Source organism: Cherax quadricarinatus, chromosome 68 (assembly GCF_038502225.1).
Source record: "Cherax quadricarinatus isolate ZL_2023a chromosome 68, ASM3850222v1, whole genome shotgun sequence".
NCBI classification, from domain to species: Eukaryota; Metazoa; Arthropoda; class Malacostraca; order Decapoda; family Parastacidae; genus Cherax; species Cherax quadricarinatus.
The window spans coordinates 12,841,000-12,856,528 of record NC_091359.1 but is presented as its reverse complement, the minus strand read 5'-3'; the positions used below and the strand labels follow the sequence as shown (position 1 = coordinate 12,856,528).

At 39.0% G+C, this 15,529-nt stretch overlaps 2 protein-coding genes across 2 annotated transcripts in view; both read left to right on the top strand.

The window, feature by feature from the left end:
• Positions 1-15,529, top strand: part of LOC128697687 (ctenidin-1-like) — a 153,673-nt gene that overhangs the window by 104,044 nt on the left and 34,100 nt on the right. The gene's annotated exons all lie outside the window — the stretch shown is intronic.
• On the top strand, positions 8,882-12,318 carry LOC138854712 (loricrin-like). Its single transcript, XM_070099473.1, has 2 exons — positions 8,882-8,903; positions 10,396-12,318. Exons 1-2 carry the CDS (start codon positions 8,901-8,903, stop codon positions 12,316-12,318), a joined length of 1,926 nt encoding a protein of 641 aa, XP_069955574.1. The 5' UTR covers positions 8,882-8,900.

Genomic DNA, 15,529 nt, shown 5'->3' with positions numbered 1-15,529 from the left:
AAGGTCTCGAAAATCGATCTGAAAATCACGAAATTAGTGTATATCATTAGTTTTAAACAGAACTAGCCAAATTTAGGTTGACTTTTACAGATTGGGAAGAGATATTGTCAATTACAATATGCTAATTACTGCCAGGTTAAGTATGTTATTTTACTAGTGTAGACGAAATATTTTATGATTGTTTTATTTAATTTCACATTAATAGTGCTATCTATGTATTAGATAAAAAATTTAAATCTGAAAAGCAATTCGGTCTACATTTCATACTGCTTAATGGAGCTGCTTCCCTATCTAATCATCCAGATGAGGAGATAGGAAAAACAAGAATAAGAATTAATTCTTATTACCCCCATGACCCATTCTCAGCTTTAACTTCCAATTGCTCCCCATGTTCCAGATCTCCATCTTCTGAACAGTTTGTCTGCCTTATAAAGTCGACTGAGTATCTTGCATGTTGTTCTCATGTGTCACATAGCTTTACTTTCTCTAAGGTCATGAAATTTAATACTTTTAAACTCTCGTTTTAAGCCAGTCCTTTAAGTTTTGTGCCAGTCGTGTTGTAAGTCCAGGAATTTCTCTTGTTTCTTTATTTTCATGATCAGATTTGAGCTCCTGGTACGTGTTGCATACTCTGATAGGTTCAACATATGTCTTCTTTAGGATCCTGAGTTATTCTTGGTTGAGATTCCCGAAAAGAGTTACCAAATTTGGTAAGCACGCATATGTAGCTAGCACTATTCTGTTGCACAAATAACCCGCACATAGAAGAGACGAGCTTACGACGACGTTTCGGACCGACCATTTACAAAGTCACACTGTAAATGGTTCAAGTCTGACCGAAACGTCGTCGTAAGCTCCTCTCTTCTATGTGCGGATTATTTGTGTATCGTTCCAGTTACAGTATTGTGCCTTTTCTTGTTACTATTCTGTTATTATTATTATTATTATTATTATAATCAAAAAGAAGCGCTAAGCCACAAGGGCTATACAGCTACTATTCTGTTGATATGCTTCTCCGGCGAAATGCTCGGTACTTTGTCTTTGGAGTGTCTCCCCAAATTCCACAATGACCATTTCTTTGCATAATTTTTGCATGGCTTCGCAGCCCTTGTCATTCTTAAGACGCTCTTACTCTAGCATTCCTTTACATAATTACTTGGTCATTTGCAGCCATTTACTTCTACATAGGTGCCAGATAGCAGTTTCTCCTCTTATTTTGTGTTGATGTTTCATTCTTACTGTCTCTAGCTGTCCCTACGAACCCTTGCATAATAGAGGCATGGCAAACTACAGAGAGTGGCTGTTGCCACTCTCTGTAGTTTGCCATGCTCTGTCACTTCTCGACCTTGTTCCTATGCATCATTGTGCGTCTGCGTGTGCGCGCGCGCACTCGTGTGTCTAATTTGCTTGTTTAGAAAGAACAGAATGTAATTAAATTCTCAGTTGCCATCTCATGCTGTCAGTACAGTCTTGTCGCCTCTCAAGTGAAAAAAATATCTATCATTTTGCAAAAGTTTACTTAATTATCAGTGAAAATTTTTAAGTGTTCCCTTCGCTCTAGCAGATATTTTTAGTTATATTCCAGCACCATTAACATTTAACATAAGAAATAACAATAATGCATATAATAAAAAATCAGCGTTACGGTGCACCTGACAGCCATCAGCCAAGATTAACTCGATCATTTTATCGAAATGTATGAAGCGAATAAATGATCTGGAAATTTAGATACATGTGAAACATCTGGGTATCTTTATTGTAGACGTTTCGCCATCCAGTGTCTTTATCAATACAAATTCAAGGACATAATTGGAAGACAGAAGAACTATATACAAAAGATGAGGTAATCAGTCCCTCATCCATGGAGTTGGTGTGAAGAACACCGTAGTTGAGCTGTGGGCGGAGGTGCTGGCGAAGAACACTGATCAATACCAGTATGAAAAGTCCTCCATATCGCATCTCATTGTCCTATTCATGAAGGACCTTGATCCTACCAACACCACAACGGTAGGATAGACATTTAAAATCAGTTCCCGATCAGCTGGGCTGTGGTTTGTACGTTGGACTACGTGTGTCCCTGATCCACAGGGAGGTTTGGTCACAGACTGGGCAGCGGGGGAGTTGACCCCCTGAACGACCTCCAGATAGACCTTCAGGGAGTTTACCTTGATGTTGGAGAAGGGTTTTTGATTCCGGGAATTGAAACTACATTTCCCCTTCCTCGAATCAAACCTGATTATCTCCCATTTCCCAGATGTTTTGTGACATGCATTTAACGCTTCTCCATGAATAAAATCTTTACAGCTCAATTCAAGAGATATGTCGAATTATCTATCCTATCTTTGTAATCAATAATAATTATTGGCTATATTTTTTTAATTTGTCTTAGGCTAAATTAAAACAGAATCGTAAATTTATATATGAAAGTAATTTTCCTTCAGCTTTATTGTCTTGGGCGTCAGGATTTATTTGATAATTGTTTTTTTTCAGAGGGTATTAGTGTTTCCGTGAGTGAGGCAGTTGGTTGTGTCCATCTTGTCCAGGCTATAGTGGCAGTGGTGCTCTGTTCTGTTGTAGATTCGCCGGTATAATCGCCTGGCCCGGGCCGTTTCCAAGAGGTGGCCCAGCCTCGGCTCCCTGTCGAGGGAGTGTCTCAGACCAATGTCTGCCATGGGACGAGGTACAAGTACCTCTTCGTCTTCTGCGACCAGCTGTCCCCAGGCCTAGCCCCATTCCCCGTCCCCACGGGGCTCGGAGGGAGAAGCTAGGCACTTTAGTCTACCACAAACCACGCCCACACTGAACTCGAAGGGTGTGGCAGCTGTATAGCAGCAGACGATGTCAGGAAATGCAAAGGCAGCAAGCACTGCAGGATCCTTTTGGAGTCACACCTCAACCTTGGGCCGAAGCCCGAGCGCTGGGGAAGCTCAAGAATGCCTCTTGCTCTGTATGTTGCTGCTGCTACTGCTTTACTTGTACTTTGCATTCTCCTCTGTGGCGATAGTGACAGGCATGGGCTTAGTGGTGGTGGAGGCGGAGGTGGTGGTGGTTATCCAGGTAGGGGCGGTGGAGGTGGCGGGTATGGGGAAAGCGGCTGGGAAGGAGGTCATAAAGATGTCTATATCGGCTATGATGGGGGCTGTCGTGGAGGACGGGGAGGTCAGGAATGGTGTTTCAGCGCTGGAGCGGGTATGGAGGAGGCAGCCGAGGCTATGGAGGTGGTGGCAGCGGTGGCCATGGAGGCAACGGGAGCGGAGGCTATGGAAGCGGCGGTGGCGTATATGGAGGTCGTGGCGGGGAAGGCTATGGCGGTGGTGGCAATGGCAGCAGCGGATATGAAGGTAGTGGTGGCAGTAGTAGCCATCGAGGTAGGTGCGGCAGCTACAGAGGTAGCTACAGTGGTAGTTACTGTGGTCACTATGGTGAAGGCTACAGTGTTAACCACGATGGAGGCTTTGGCAAATAAATCGAATATTACTGTGTAAATACTGAATCTTCTTACTGAGAAATCTTTGAATTCTTGCTCCATTTGTCTTCCACTTGTCCTCCACCTGTCCTCCACCTGTCCTCCACCTGTCCTCCACCTGTCCTCCACCTGTCCTCCACTTCTTCAGTAACAAGATGCAATTCTTCAAATTTCAATTGAAACATGAAATGCAACACTCAAAGTTATTGTATTATGTATTTATTGCACTTTATGAATTAATAAATGAAATTTATAATGTTTTTTTTTTTTATGCAGACTAGATTTTATCCAACAAGTTTTTGGGAGATTCGAACTGGGAGTCTGTTAAAATGAAACACCAATTCTGATATTCTGAAAACCTAATTATGGGTAAAAGTGTGTATTACCTCTTCATACCTCTTATTTGACTTAGAATTTCATTCCTGTTATATTGATTCGTAAACACTGAATGTGGTAGTTCCTCTGGCCATCCAATATTGACAAGAAAATTCTGACTTCCATAAAGACAAATTAAAACCATCACAGGTAAAAAATCAATACAAACTTTTATCGAAATAGATTTACTCGCGCTTAGATATGCATATAGCTAAGTAATTAAGTTCAAGGATAACTAATAAAGTCAAAAACTGTGATTTATTTCTGATCAGAAGAGACATTGTTCGGTTATTCCAGAGAAACCAATTTTAATAAAATTGTTAAAACTTAATCAACCACCACTTTTGATAAATCTAGTCATTTCCTCTGACATATGTGACCTGCAATGATCATTTCAGATTTATGAGTGAAGAGCTGCTGCCTTGTATACACAAGTCGTCTGATACTGGGTTTCCTCGAGTTCCTTGCTGGTGTTAACTTTCGCCTTCTATCACCTCCTGATTTCCTGAGGTGGTGATCAGAGACAAATCTTCGCCAAAACTTTGGACAAGACCTAAAGTCAGAGGAAGACAGGGGACTGGGCCAACCAGAGTACATGTTCTTTCTGGAGATTAGAGAACTTTCTCCATCGTTATATCGACACATCCTGGCCAAGAGCCGGAGGATGCACCACTTTTTGTATAAGAAGATATTAGCTACCATACTGTGTGATCATTCATATGGCAAATGGCAGCTCGATTTCCGGATATCATGTTCGTCCAAGTCACTGGACCTGAATCCCCTAGCCTTAGCTATAGGGTCATTAGGACATGACAAGATTTTGTGTGACTTTGTAAATAGTCCAATTTGAACCGAAACGTCGTCGTAAGCTACTCTCTCTCTCTCCTATGTGCTGGTTATTTGTGTATTATTTTTGTTCGGAGTTTTAACCCAGAGTGTTAACGACCCAAGGATGAACCAGTAAGTCAGTGCGTCATCGGGGACTGTCTTATTTCCACTGGTGTTCTTTAGTCTTGTCCCCCAGGATACGGCCCACAACAGTCGGCTAACACCAGTTTACTACTTAGTGAACAGGGACAACATGTATAAAGAAACATGCCCAACGTTTCTACCTATGCCAACCTAGCCACAAGACGTCCGATACCTCCACTTCTACATCATTTACTCTCCTTCGAGGAACCAATGAATGGGTCATCGTATGACTTAAGTTCCGCGTCAGGAAGCCATTTGCTGACGAAGAGTAAGAATTGTCGGGTTTCCTCAAAAAGACAACCTGCCAGCGAGTGTTTGTTGCCTAGTCAACGGCACCACTGAACGAATGAATGCTCGAAGTTGTCTTGACCAGAGATTTGGTAAGATGGAGAAGAAAGAAGGATGGGTAAGAATAGAAATTTGGGAAGAGGGTGAGTGGGGGGAGGTTAGGTGGGATAATGAAGGTAAATGGCCTTAATGAATGCTCTCATTTGTTAAAATTTTCATTATGTTTGCCTTTGACTATAAATGCGTTAATAATAATAATGTATCCAATTAGCCTTCAGATACAACAAAATCGACAAATCAGTAGTCAAAAATTTATATATTCTTCCCCGCAAACTTTATCAAAGAAATAGGAAGTAGTGTATATGAACAAAGGGAATGGTTACTATATAAATGGTTTAGAAAACTAGCAAATTGATGAATAAAACACTTGTGAAACATTTAGGTATCTTTATTATGGAAAAGTTTTACCCGGCTAGAAGCTTCATCAGTCTAATACGGAGAAGAACGGAGGAAAAGGAGAAGTTTGAGGCTATCACTCCTTCAGTTTGGAGTCGAAGTGGTCAGTCCATCGATCTTGATAAGTTTTCCTTCGTTCTTATTAGTATGCACTAATTAACCCCCCTGGCTGGAGAAATGTTGCACAATCGTCTTATTAACGAGTACGATTAACGGCAGCTATGTTGTGTTCAGTCATGTAAACAGTTGTAACAACAACATATACTTCAGAAAGTGCAGATTTATGCTTAAATAAGATAATTATATCGAATGGCACGTTGTTGAATAAAATCACATTACATCAGTTACAAACTTTAATTTATCTGAAGTATAAAGCAATTATGAGACAATTCAGCCCCCGACCAGCGTTAATCTTAACACAGTGATTGACAATAAAGGTGCCGGTGGTAGTCATCAGAATGGATGTCAAACTCATCAACTCACTGGAGGTCAAGTGATACTTCTTCCTTTTTATGATTAAACTCATCCCTTGGTCGTTCCTGCTGGAGAGGAGTTGGGAGAGAACTTAAATACACGCTCTTTACCTCGGTTATTTTTTTTTTATCATGCATGCATATATATATATATATATATATATATATATATATATATATATATATATATATATATATATATATATATATATATATATATATATACATTGTGTGTGTGTGTGTCGTGCCGAATATGTAAAACTGGTCAGTTAGCAAGAACTCATTTAAAATTATGTCCTTTCTAAAATTTTCTTTTATATGTTTAAAGATATATTTTTTTCATTAATGTTAATGTAAAAAAATTTAATTTTCCTCCAAAAGAATCTTAGAAAACTTACCTAACCTTATTATAACAAGAACAATTTATTTTAGCCTAACCCAACTAAATATATTGTAGATTTGTGTACAATAATTTAATACTAAACAAACACAGTGAAATATATTTTTTTCGTTAGGCTCAGAATGATTTTGGCGATATTATTGCATACACAAATTTTCGATTGTCCTATATGGCAAGATGAGCGTTGCTATTTAAGCCAAGATCGCAAGTTCTGCCTATTCGGCACTACATTAATTTATATATATTATATATATATATATATATATATATATATATATATATATATATATATATATATATATATATATATATATATATATATTATATATATATATATATATATATATATATATATATATATATATATATATATATATATATATATATATATATATATTATATATATATATATATATATATATATATATATATATATATATATATATATATATATATATATATATATATATATATATATATATAGGGGGTGGAGGAAACAAGAATATAAGGCCAGAATATTAGGTCAGAAATCTAGACAGATTTCAGGCTTCTTTAATACACATGTCCCGTTTGTATAAAAGAATAAGTCCGACAGACAGATAATTAGAAGAGTGTAAAATAAAATAATTCAATTACAGGTTAGTGCACTTTGAGAACTTCAGTTGGTCATTATTTATAATATTTCCTTCTAGTATGTACTCACCTATATGTGGTTACAGGGGGCAATTCACAGCTCCTGGTCCCCTCCTCTTCGCTGGTCGCTACTAGGTCACCTCCAGGATCTAAGTGTATAGATCCTGCCTGTAGTACGTCACTCTCCAGGTTGTTCCATGCATTATTTTTTATTAGGTAAGGAGAGAGTACTTTTCTTATTGCATAGATAAATGCACGTTTGCAAGAGAGGAACAAATCAGGTAGGTACTACCGTTTTATCTTGGGTGTAAAACTGAAGATTCTTAAACGTGTTGTATCCAGCATTATGTAGTAGGTTTTTTAGCTCCTTGTTATGCTTAGCGTTTAGGGCAAATTAGGTCAGTTTTTGTCCCAGGATACGACTCACACTAGTCGACTAACACCCAGTTTCCCATTTTAAACTGATGGGTGGACAGGGACAGCAGGTGTCTTATGGAAACACGTCCCTAATGTTTTCCAGCCGTATCGGAGGAGATTCGATCTCCGGACCTCAGAGTGTGAGCCACGTGCGCTAGCAATCACAAGAATCATTCACGAATCATTCATTTAATCTTACGATTAAATGTACATGTAAGATGTCCTGTAAATCGTATACACTTCCATTTACATTCAATATACACCCACTTTTCTAATTTAGGAACTGGTCTGAGACCTAACTGCTGGGGCTATGATCCCCGGAATACTTAACAGATACAAGATACCAATAGACCCCTGGCTGCCTTCAGGAGGCAGATGGACAAATACCTAAAGACAGTACCCGACAAGCCGGGCTGTAATTCGTACGTTGAACTATGTACGGCCAGCAAAAACAGCCTGGTTAATCAAGCCCTGATCCACCGGGAGGCCTCAGGAACTGGGCCGCGGGGGCGTTGACCCCCGGAACACCCTCCAGGTAGATATAATGAAATATTACAAAAACAATTTTTGAAGATAATCATATATGGATATTCATAAGGACGGAATTTCTAAAGTGCTTTAGTTTTACAAATTAATTAACGTGATACAATGTAACGAACATAAAGCAATTATAACACTGGGAAAATTAAGCAGTTACAACATTAGGAAAATAATAAATCACTATTATTTAGCAGCAAATTCTTTCCCTGTAACCATAATTCACCTTAACATCGACAAGTAACGACCTCGTGTCTCCTAGAGTATATTTTGCTATATAATACAACCCTATATTTTGTATGTCTTGTAACAGTAGATAAACGATTTATTCTTTCGAATAAATTACTTATGAAGGAGATGAAAACGTTTTATTAAACTAGTTTCTTTAGTATACCACTTAAACTGTTCTAAAGGCATGAATTGGGGCGATTATGAATTCTTCGTTACAGAGGGTCGATGAATATCCAATTATTTAACAAGCTAGATGCCAATTTACGTAATGTTTTATCAAGTTGCAAAGTATCTACTTTAAACTCAATGTTGTAAACGTTATTTTCACGGTGAATGCGTGTTTTAAAATTATAAGAAGGTTTTAATATCTGCACAAAACATTTACACACGACAATTTGTCTCTGATATATATACATAAATGTTCCACCAAGAAATGAAGACGACCTGGCATCTTCATCGTAAAGTCGCCATCTCTCTCGTTTTCAAAATTTATAGATCGAGTACCTGACGAAATAGTAATTACAAAAAGTCATTAGTGTGGTTTGGTCCTTCAAGGCCTGAGTGACGAAGTACTCCAGTCGCTGGTATAAAACCTCTCCAGAGACTTCTGTTCATTCAGTTTGTGAAGGAACTTGGCTCTCTCAGCACCACTATGGTAAGACCATCATTTCTTAATTCGTCACTCAGTGTATTTTGAAATGCGCACCAAAACAAGGGGGATAAAGTACATTCTTCTCCATTTAACCAAAACAGGGACACTACGTGTGCTTATATGTACTTACATGTGCAGGTGTCAGTGTGGCAGACACAGAAATATAAAGAACGTCTGCAGTTGTGTGTGGTTCCTGATGGATTCAGTCTACCAACACCTGCATGACCACGGAAATCTGTGGTCTGGAGAAAAGCAAGAACATTAGTTGTATGTGAACAAGTTATTGCAACGTGGGAACCAATAATATAAAAAATAATGCTGAAAACTAACAACGAAACCAACATGAACGATAACTTTACTCGAATTACGATTACTGCTACAACCATCACCACCAATACTGCTACTTCCATTATGACTATTACCTCTACTACTACTACTACTACTAATACTATTACTACTAATACTATTACTACTAATACTATTACTACTAATACTATTACTACTAATACTATTACTACTAATACTATTACTACTTATACTATTACGTCTAATAATATTACTACTAATACTATTACTACTAATACTACTACTACTATTACTATTACTACTAATACTATTACTACTAATACTATTACTACTAATACTATTACTACTTATACTATTACTTCTAATAATATTACTACTAATACTGTTACTACTATTACTATTACTACTACTGTTACTATTACTACTACTACTATTACTATTACTACTATTACTATTACTATTACTACTATTACTATTACTACTACTATTACTACTACTACTACTATTACTACTATTACTACTACTACTATTACTATTACTACTATTACTACTACTATTACTATTACTACTATTACTACTACTACTATTACTGTTACTACTATTACTATTACTACTACTATTACTACTACTACTATTACTATTACTACTATTACTATTACTATTACTATTACTACTACTACTATTACTGTTACTACTATTACTATTACTACTACTATTACTACTATTACTGTTACTACTATTACTATTACTACTATTACTATTACTAGTACTACTACTAGTACTACTACTAGTACTACTAAAATTAATATAAAAATAAATATAACAATAACAGTACTGGAAGTGATTAGTTTTCATAAGAAAATGAATTAAAATATTACTAGGATTTTTTCATAAATTATTTATAAAATACAAATAATTAAAACATCTACTTTCAGACAAAACGAAAACTCCTTTGTATAAAACAACAACTGTGAAAAAAATAGTGAACTTCCAAGCGCATTCGTGATTTCTCACATATCTAAGACATATATATATATATATATATATATATATATATATATATATATATATATATATATATATATATATATATATATATATATATATTATCGTGTGCATGTGTGTGATGTATTTTTACCTTCAGGAGTTATTAACAATAGAATAATAATGAATTTTGATATAATTTCAGAAGCTGGTGTCAGTGTTTGCCATTTTGACCCTGCTGGCTGTCTCCGGCTTGGCCAAGCCTGGTGGAAAAGGTGGCGGCGGCGGCGGCGGCGGCGGCGGCGGCGGCAGTGGCAGTTATGGAAGTGGAGGCGCAGGAAGTATCAGTTTTAACATTGGAGGTCATGGTGGTGGCAGTAGTGGCAGCACTGGTGGCAGCGGAGGATATGGTGGAGGTGGCGGCTACAGTGGCGGTTCTTCAGTGAGCAGCTTTAGCTCCACCGGAGGCCATGGAAGTGGAGGTGGTGGTGGTGCAGGTGGTGGTGGTGGTGGTGGTGGTGGTGGTGGTGGTGGTGGTGGTAGTTATTTAAGCGGAGGCACCGGAACTAGCATTTTCAACATTGGAGGCCATGGCGGTGGAAGTGGCGGTAGCGGTGGAGGCAGGAGAGTATATGGTGGAAGTGGAGGAATAGGAGGAGGTGGCGGCAGCGGGGGTTACAGTGGTGGTTCTTCAATGGGCAGCTTTAGTCTTGGAAGCCACGGAAGTGGAGGCAGTAGTGGAGGTGGTGGCAGTGGTGGAGGATATAGGGGAGGTGGAGGCGGTGGAGGAGGATATAGTGGAGGTGGAGGTAGTGGAGGAGGATATAGTGGAGGTGGAGGTAGTGGAGGAGGATATAGTGGAGGTGGCGGAGGTGGGAGCTCTGGTGCTGGTTCGTCATCCAGTAGTTTTACCCTCGGTGGAGGTGGCGGTGGAGGTAGTGGCAGCTATGGTAGTAGCCAGGGTTCTGGAACCATTATGTTCAATCTTGGAAGTCATGGTGGCAATGGTGGTGGCGTTTATGGAGGTGGTGACAGCAGAGGTAAAAGCCATGGAGGGGGTAGTGGCAGTGGTGGTGGAGGCATTGGAGGTAGTGGCAGTGGAGGCTATGTTGCCGGGTCTTCTTCCAGTAGTTTCACCCTAGGAGGCCATGGAGGTGGAGGTGGCGGCAGCAGCGGTGGTTACAGCGGTGGTAGCGGAAGTAGCGGAGGTTACAGTGGTGGTAGCGGCAGTAGCGGAGGTTACAGTGGTGGTAGCGGCAGTAGCGGAGGTTACAGTGGTGGTAGCGGCAGTAGCGGAGGCTATAGTGGTGGTAGAGGCAGTAGCGGAGGTTACAGTGGTGGTAGCGGCAGTAGCGGAGGTTACAGTGGTGGTAGCGGCAGTAGCGGAGGTTACAGTGGTGGTAGCGGCAGTAGCGGTGGTTACAGTGATGGCAGCGGCAGTGGAGGTAGTGGCAGTGGAGGATATGTTGCCGGGTCGTCTTCCAGTAGTTTCACCCTTGGAGGTCATGGAGGTAGTGGAGGTGGAGGCAGTGTCGGCAGCGGCGGTAGCGGTGGTTATAGTGGCGGTAGCAGCAATAGAGGTGGTGGTCGTCGTAGCAGCTATGGTGGTAGCTCAGGTTCTGGAACTATTACCTTCAACCTTGCAAGCAATGGAGGTGCTAAAGGTGGCAGTGGTGTATATGGTGGAGGTGGAGTGGGAGGTGGCAGTGGAGGTTATGCTGCTGGATCGTCTTCCAGTAGTTTCACCTTCGGAGGCCATGGAGGTGGTAGCAGCGGCGGCGGCGGTGGTGGTGGCAGTGGCGGTGGTAGTGGCGGTGGTAGTGGCAGCTATGGAGGTAGTGGCGGTAACGGCGGCGGTGGTGGCAGCTACGGCGGCAGTGCTGGTACTGGAAGCAATAACTTCAACCTTGGAGGAGGTGTCAGCAGCGGTGGGGCCGGCGGCAGCTATGGAGGTGGAGGCAGCAGTGGCGGGGCCGGTGGTAGATATGGAGGCGGAGGCAGCAGCGGCGGCGGTGGCGGCGGCGGTGGCGGCGGAGGCGGCGGCGGCGGCGGCGGTGGCGGCGGCGGTGGCGGCGGCGGCGGCGGCGGCGGCGGCGGCGGCTATGATGCTGGAGGCTCCTGGAAATAAACCTCGTTTAGATCAACTGAAAACCTACACTAAATCAGTGTATAAAAATGTTGCCCATCTGAGTGGATCACATTACAAACACTTCACTGCTGTTATATTACACCCACTTGTATACTGAAACACGCACACACTATATATATATATATATATATATATATATATATATATATATATATATATATATATATATATATATATATATATATATATATATATATATATATATATATATAAACTAAAAATCATAAACTGCTGACAATAAAATAATAATATAAGCACAAAATATGTTAGATGTAATTTTAGACAGTTCATACATTAGGATTAGATCGTTGAAGCGTAAACTAGATAACAGTATATCAACAGTTACACTATTTCCGCTGATGTTGTGTCTCTCCTGTTTAGGATTTCTCATTTAATCGACCCGTGTATGCATATAGTCAAAACCTGCCTCCTCTACATGAGGTATCTTACTCTCCTATGAGTGTTCCTTTGGTTATATTTATATAATTTTAGCTTGTTTCGTAATTTAATGTGCAAAAAGCCATTCTTAGATGTTTTGCGTATCAATATAATGTTTCACATATCCTGATGATGGAATGATCCCTGAATCATAGTACTTTTAATAAACTGATCTTAAAATAAAACTGTGTCCTGTTACGTCAATCATTATTAATGATGGAACCTCCCCTATATATATATATATATATATATATATATATATATATATATATATATATATATATATATATATATATATATATATATATATATATGTTGTGCCGAATAGGTAAAACTTGCGATTTTTGGCTTAATTAGCAACGCTCTTGCCGAATAAGGCAAGAGAAAATTTGTGTATGCAATAATTTCGAAAAAAATGATTCTGAACGTAACGAGAAAAAAATATATTTCATTGTGTTTGTTTACTATTAAATTACTGTAACCTTATCTACAATATATTTAGTTACAGAAAGGGTTACTAGCCCCTTGCTCCAGGCATTTTAGTCGCCTCTTATAACACGCATGCCTTACGGAGGAAAGAGGGGTGATCCGTCGCACCTGGGCACTTGATTCGCATTGATGAATCAAGATTTCCATCAAGGAAGATAACAGCAAGTTCCAGAAATCTCTGGTAATCATCTTGGTAAGTTTCAGGTTGGATTTGGTCGTCGGGGAACGGCCAAAGTTCTTTGAATGATAATAGGGATGAACCAGAAGTGGTGCCCTCGATACCTGTTTGGAACCTTCTTTGGTCAATTTTGTTCACGTATTTCTGGATTCTGTTGAACAGCACAACTTAAGACAGGAAATAACGTCATGTCGTATCCATGCAGTGACGGGAATAACTATAAAATAGCACAGCATCCAAAGTAACGGCAAGTGTTAATGGTGATAATGTCCATACCTATACCCTCCACCACAGAGTTGCAAGAGCTGAAACATTCCTGGTGTTACTTCCTGTGCAATTCCTAAAGCTATCTGAGGTGTTCCCAAGAGCTGGTAGTTGCCATCTGTGGCGGACACTGAGACGGGAAGTCGATTCACTTTGATTTGGAGAAAAATAGTACGAGATACCGACACGGTGGATAAAGACACAAATTCAGTATATAGCGATCCTTTGTATGTTCGTCCATGTTTCTATGCTTGTGACTTGAAACAAACTTTTGCGTGGGTGTAATGCCGTTGGAGTGTGAGCAGGTTAATATTTTGTGAAGGGATTCAGGGAAACCGGTTAGCCAGATTTGAGTCCTGGAAATGGGAAGTACAATGCCTGCACTTTAAAGGAGGGGTTTGGGATATTGGCAGTTTGGAGGGACATCTAAACTGTTGTATCTGAGTGCCTCTGCAAAGAGAGTGATTATGTGCGAGTGATGTCTTTATTCGCTTTCTCTTTGTTGGCAAGTTGAGCAGAAGCTTTCTCTACCAGTGCAGCCTCAGTCAGTTGAAAAATAAAATACATGGATAAGATCAGCCTACTGCTCAGGGCCGCACTTCAAAGAGGATTAACCGAGAGTCATTTCCTCGAGATTTTGGTCAGTGTTGCGAGCTGTTTCAGATATAATATTAAGCGACATCTGGCCGCTCGCCTCCTATACTGTCTATAGCTGAAATTAATTTTGGGTTCAATAAATTCTTGTTCTTCCATGTTCTTTTCATGAGAGGGATAAAGTGGATTCCCCAGGAAACTGGTCGTTGGCATCAGTGATTATAGCAAAGTCAGATCTTTAAAAAAATTTGATTGGGGGGGGGGGGGAGACAACGATGTTTTATCTTCTACTACTTTCTATTTTCGGACATCTTCCTCAGCTTTCGGCTTTGCGACCTTTCGCTCCCTCTCCTGAATTTTTTTTTTTTTTTTTTTGACGGAGGTCATTAAGCCACGCCTACTGAGATATCTCTTGAGAGGGAAGACGAGATAATTTTTAAAGTTTCCTAATTACACTAGATTTTGGGATTTTTTTTTACAAAGCCAAGACACGGAAAGAAAGAATGAGCAAGCTGCATTATCTTTCATGGGTTTTTCTCATAATTCCACGTATTCTGGATGTTTGGATACTTAGCCATTCTGAAAGGCTTTGCCAACCATTTTCACATTTATGGAGGTCTTTTTCGAAACAATATATATATATATATATATATATATATATATATATATATATATATATATATATATATATATATATATATATATATATATATATATATATATATATATATAGTCGTGCCGAATAGGTAGAACTTGCGATCTTGGCTTAAATAGCAACGCTCATCTTGCCATATAGGACAGGTGAAAATTGGTGTATGCAATAATTTCGTCAAAATCATTCTGAACCTAACGAAAAAAAATATTTCACTGTGTTTGTTTAGTGTTAAATTACTGTAAACATTGAGTTAGGCTAAAACAAATTGTTCTTGTTATAATAAGGTTAGGTAAGTTTTCTAAGATTCTTTTGGTGCAAAATTAAAAAAATTTACATTAACATTAATGAAAAAACTATATCTTTAAACGTATAAGAGAAAATTTTAGAAAGGACTTAATTTTAAATGAGTTCTTGCTAATTGGCCAGTTTTACATATTCAGCACGACATATATATATATATATATATATATATATATATATATATATATATATATATATATATATATATATATATATATATATATATATATATATATATATATACACACACACAAAAAACAACCACTGTGAAA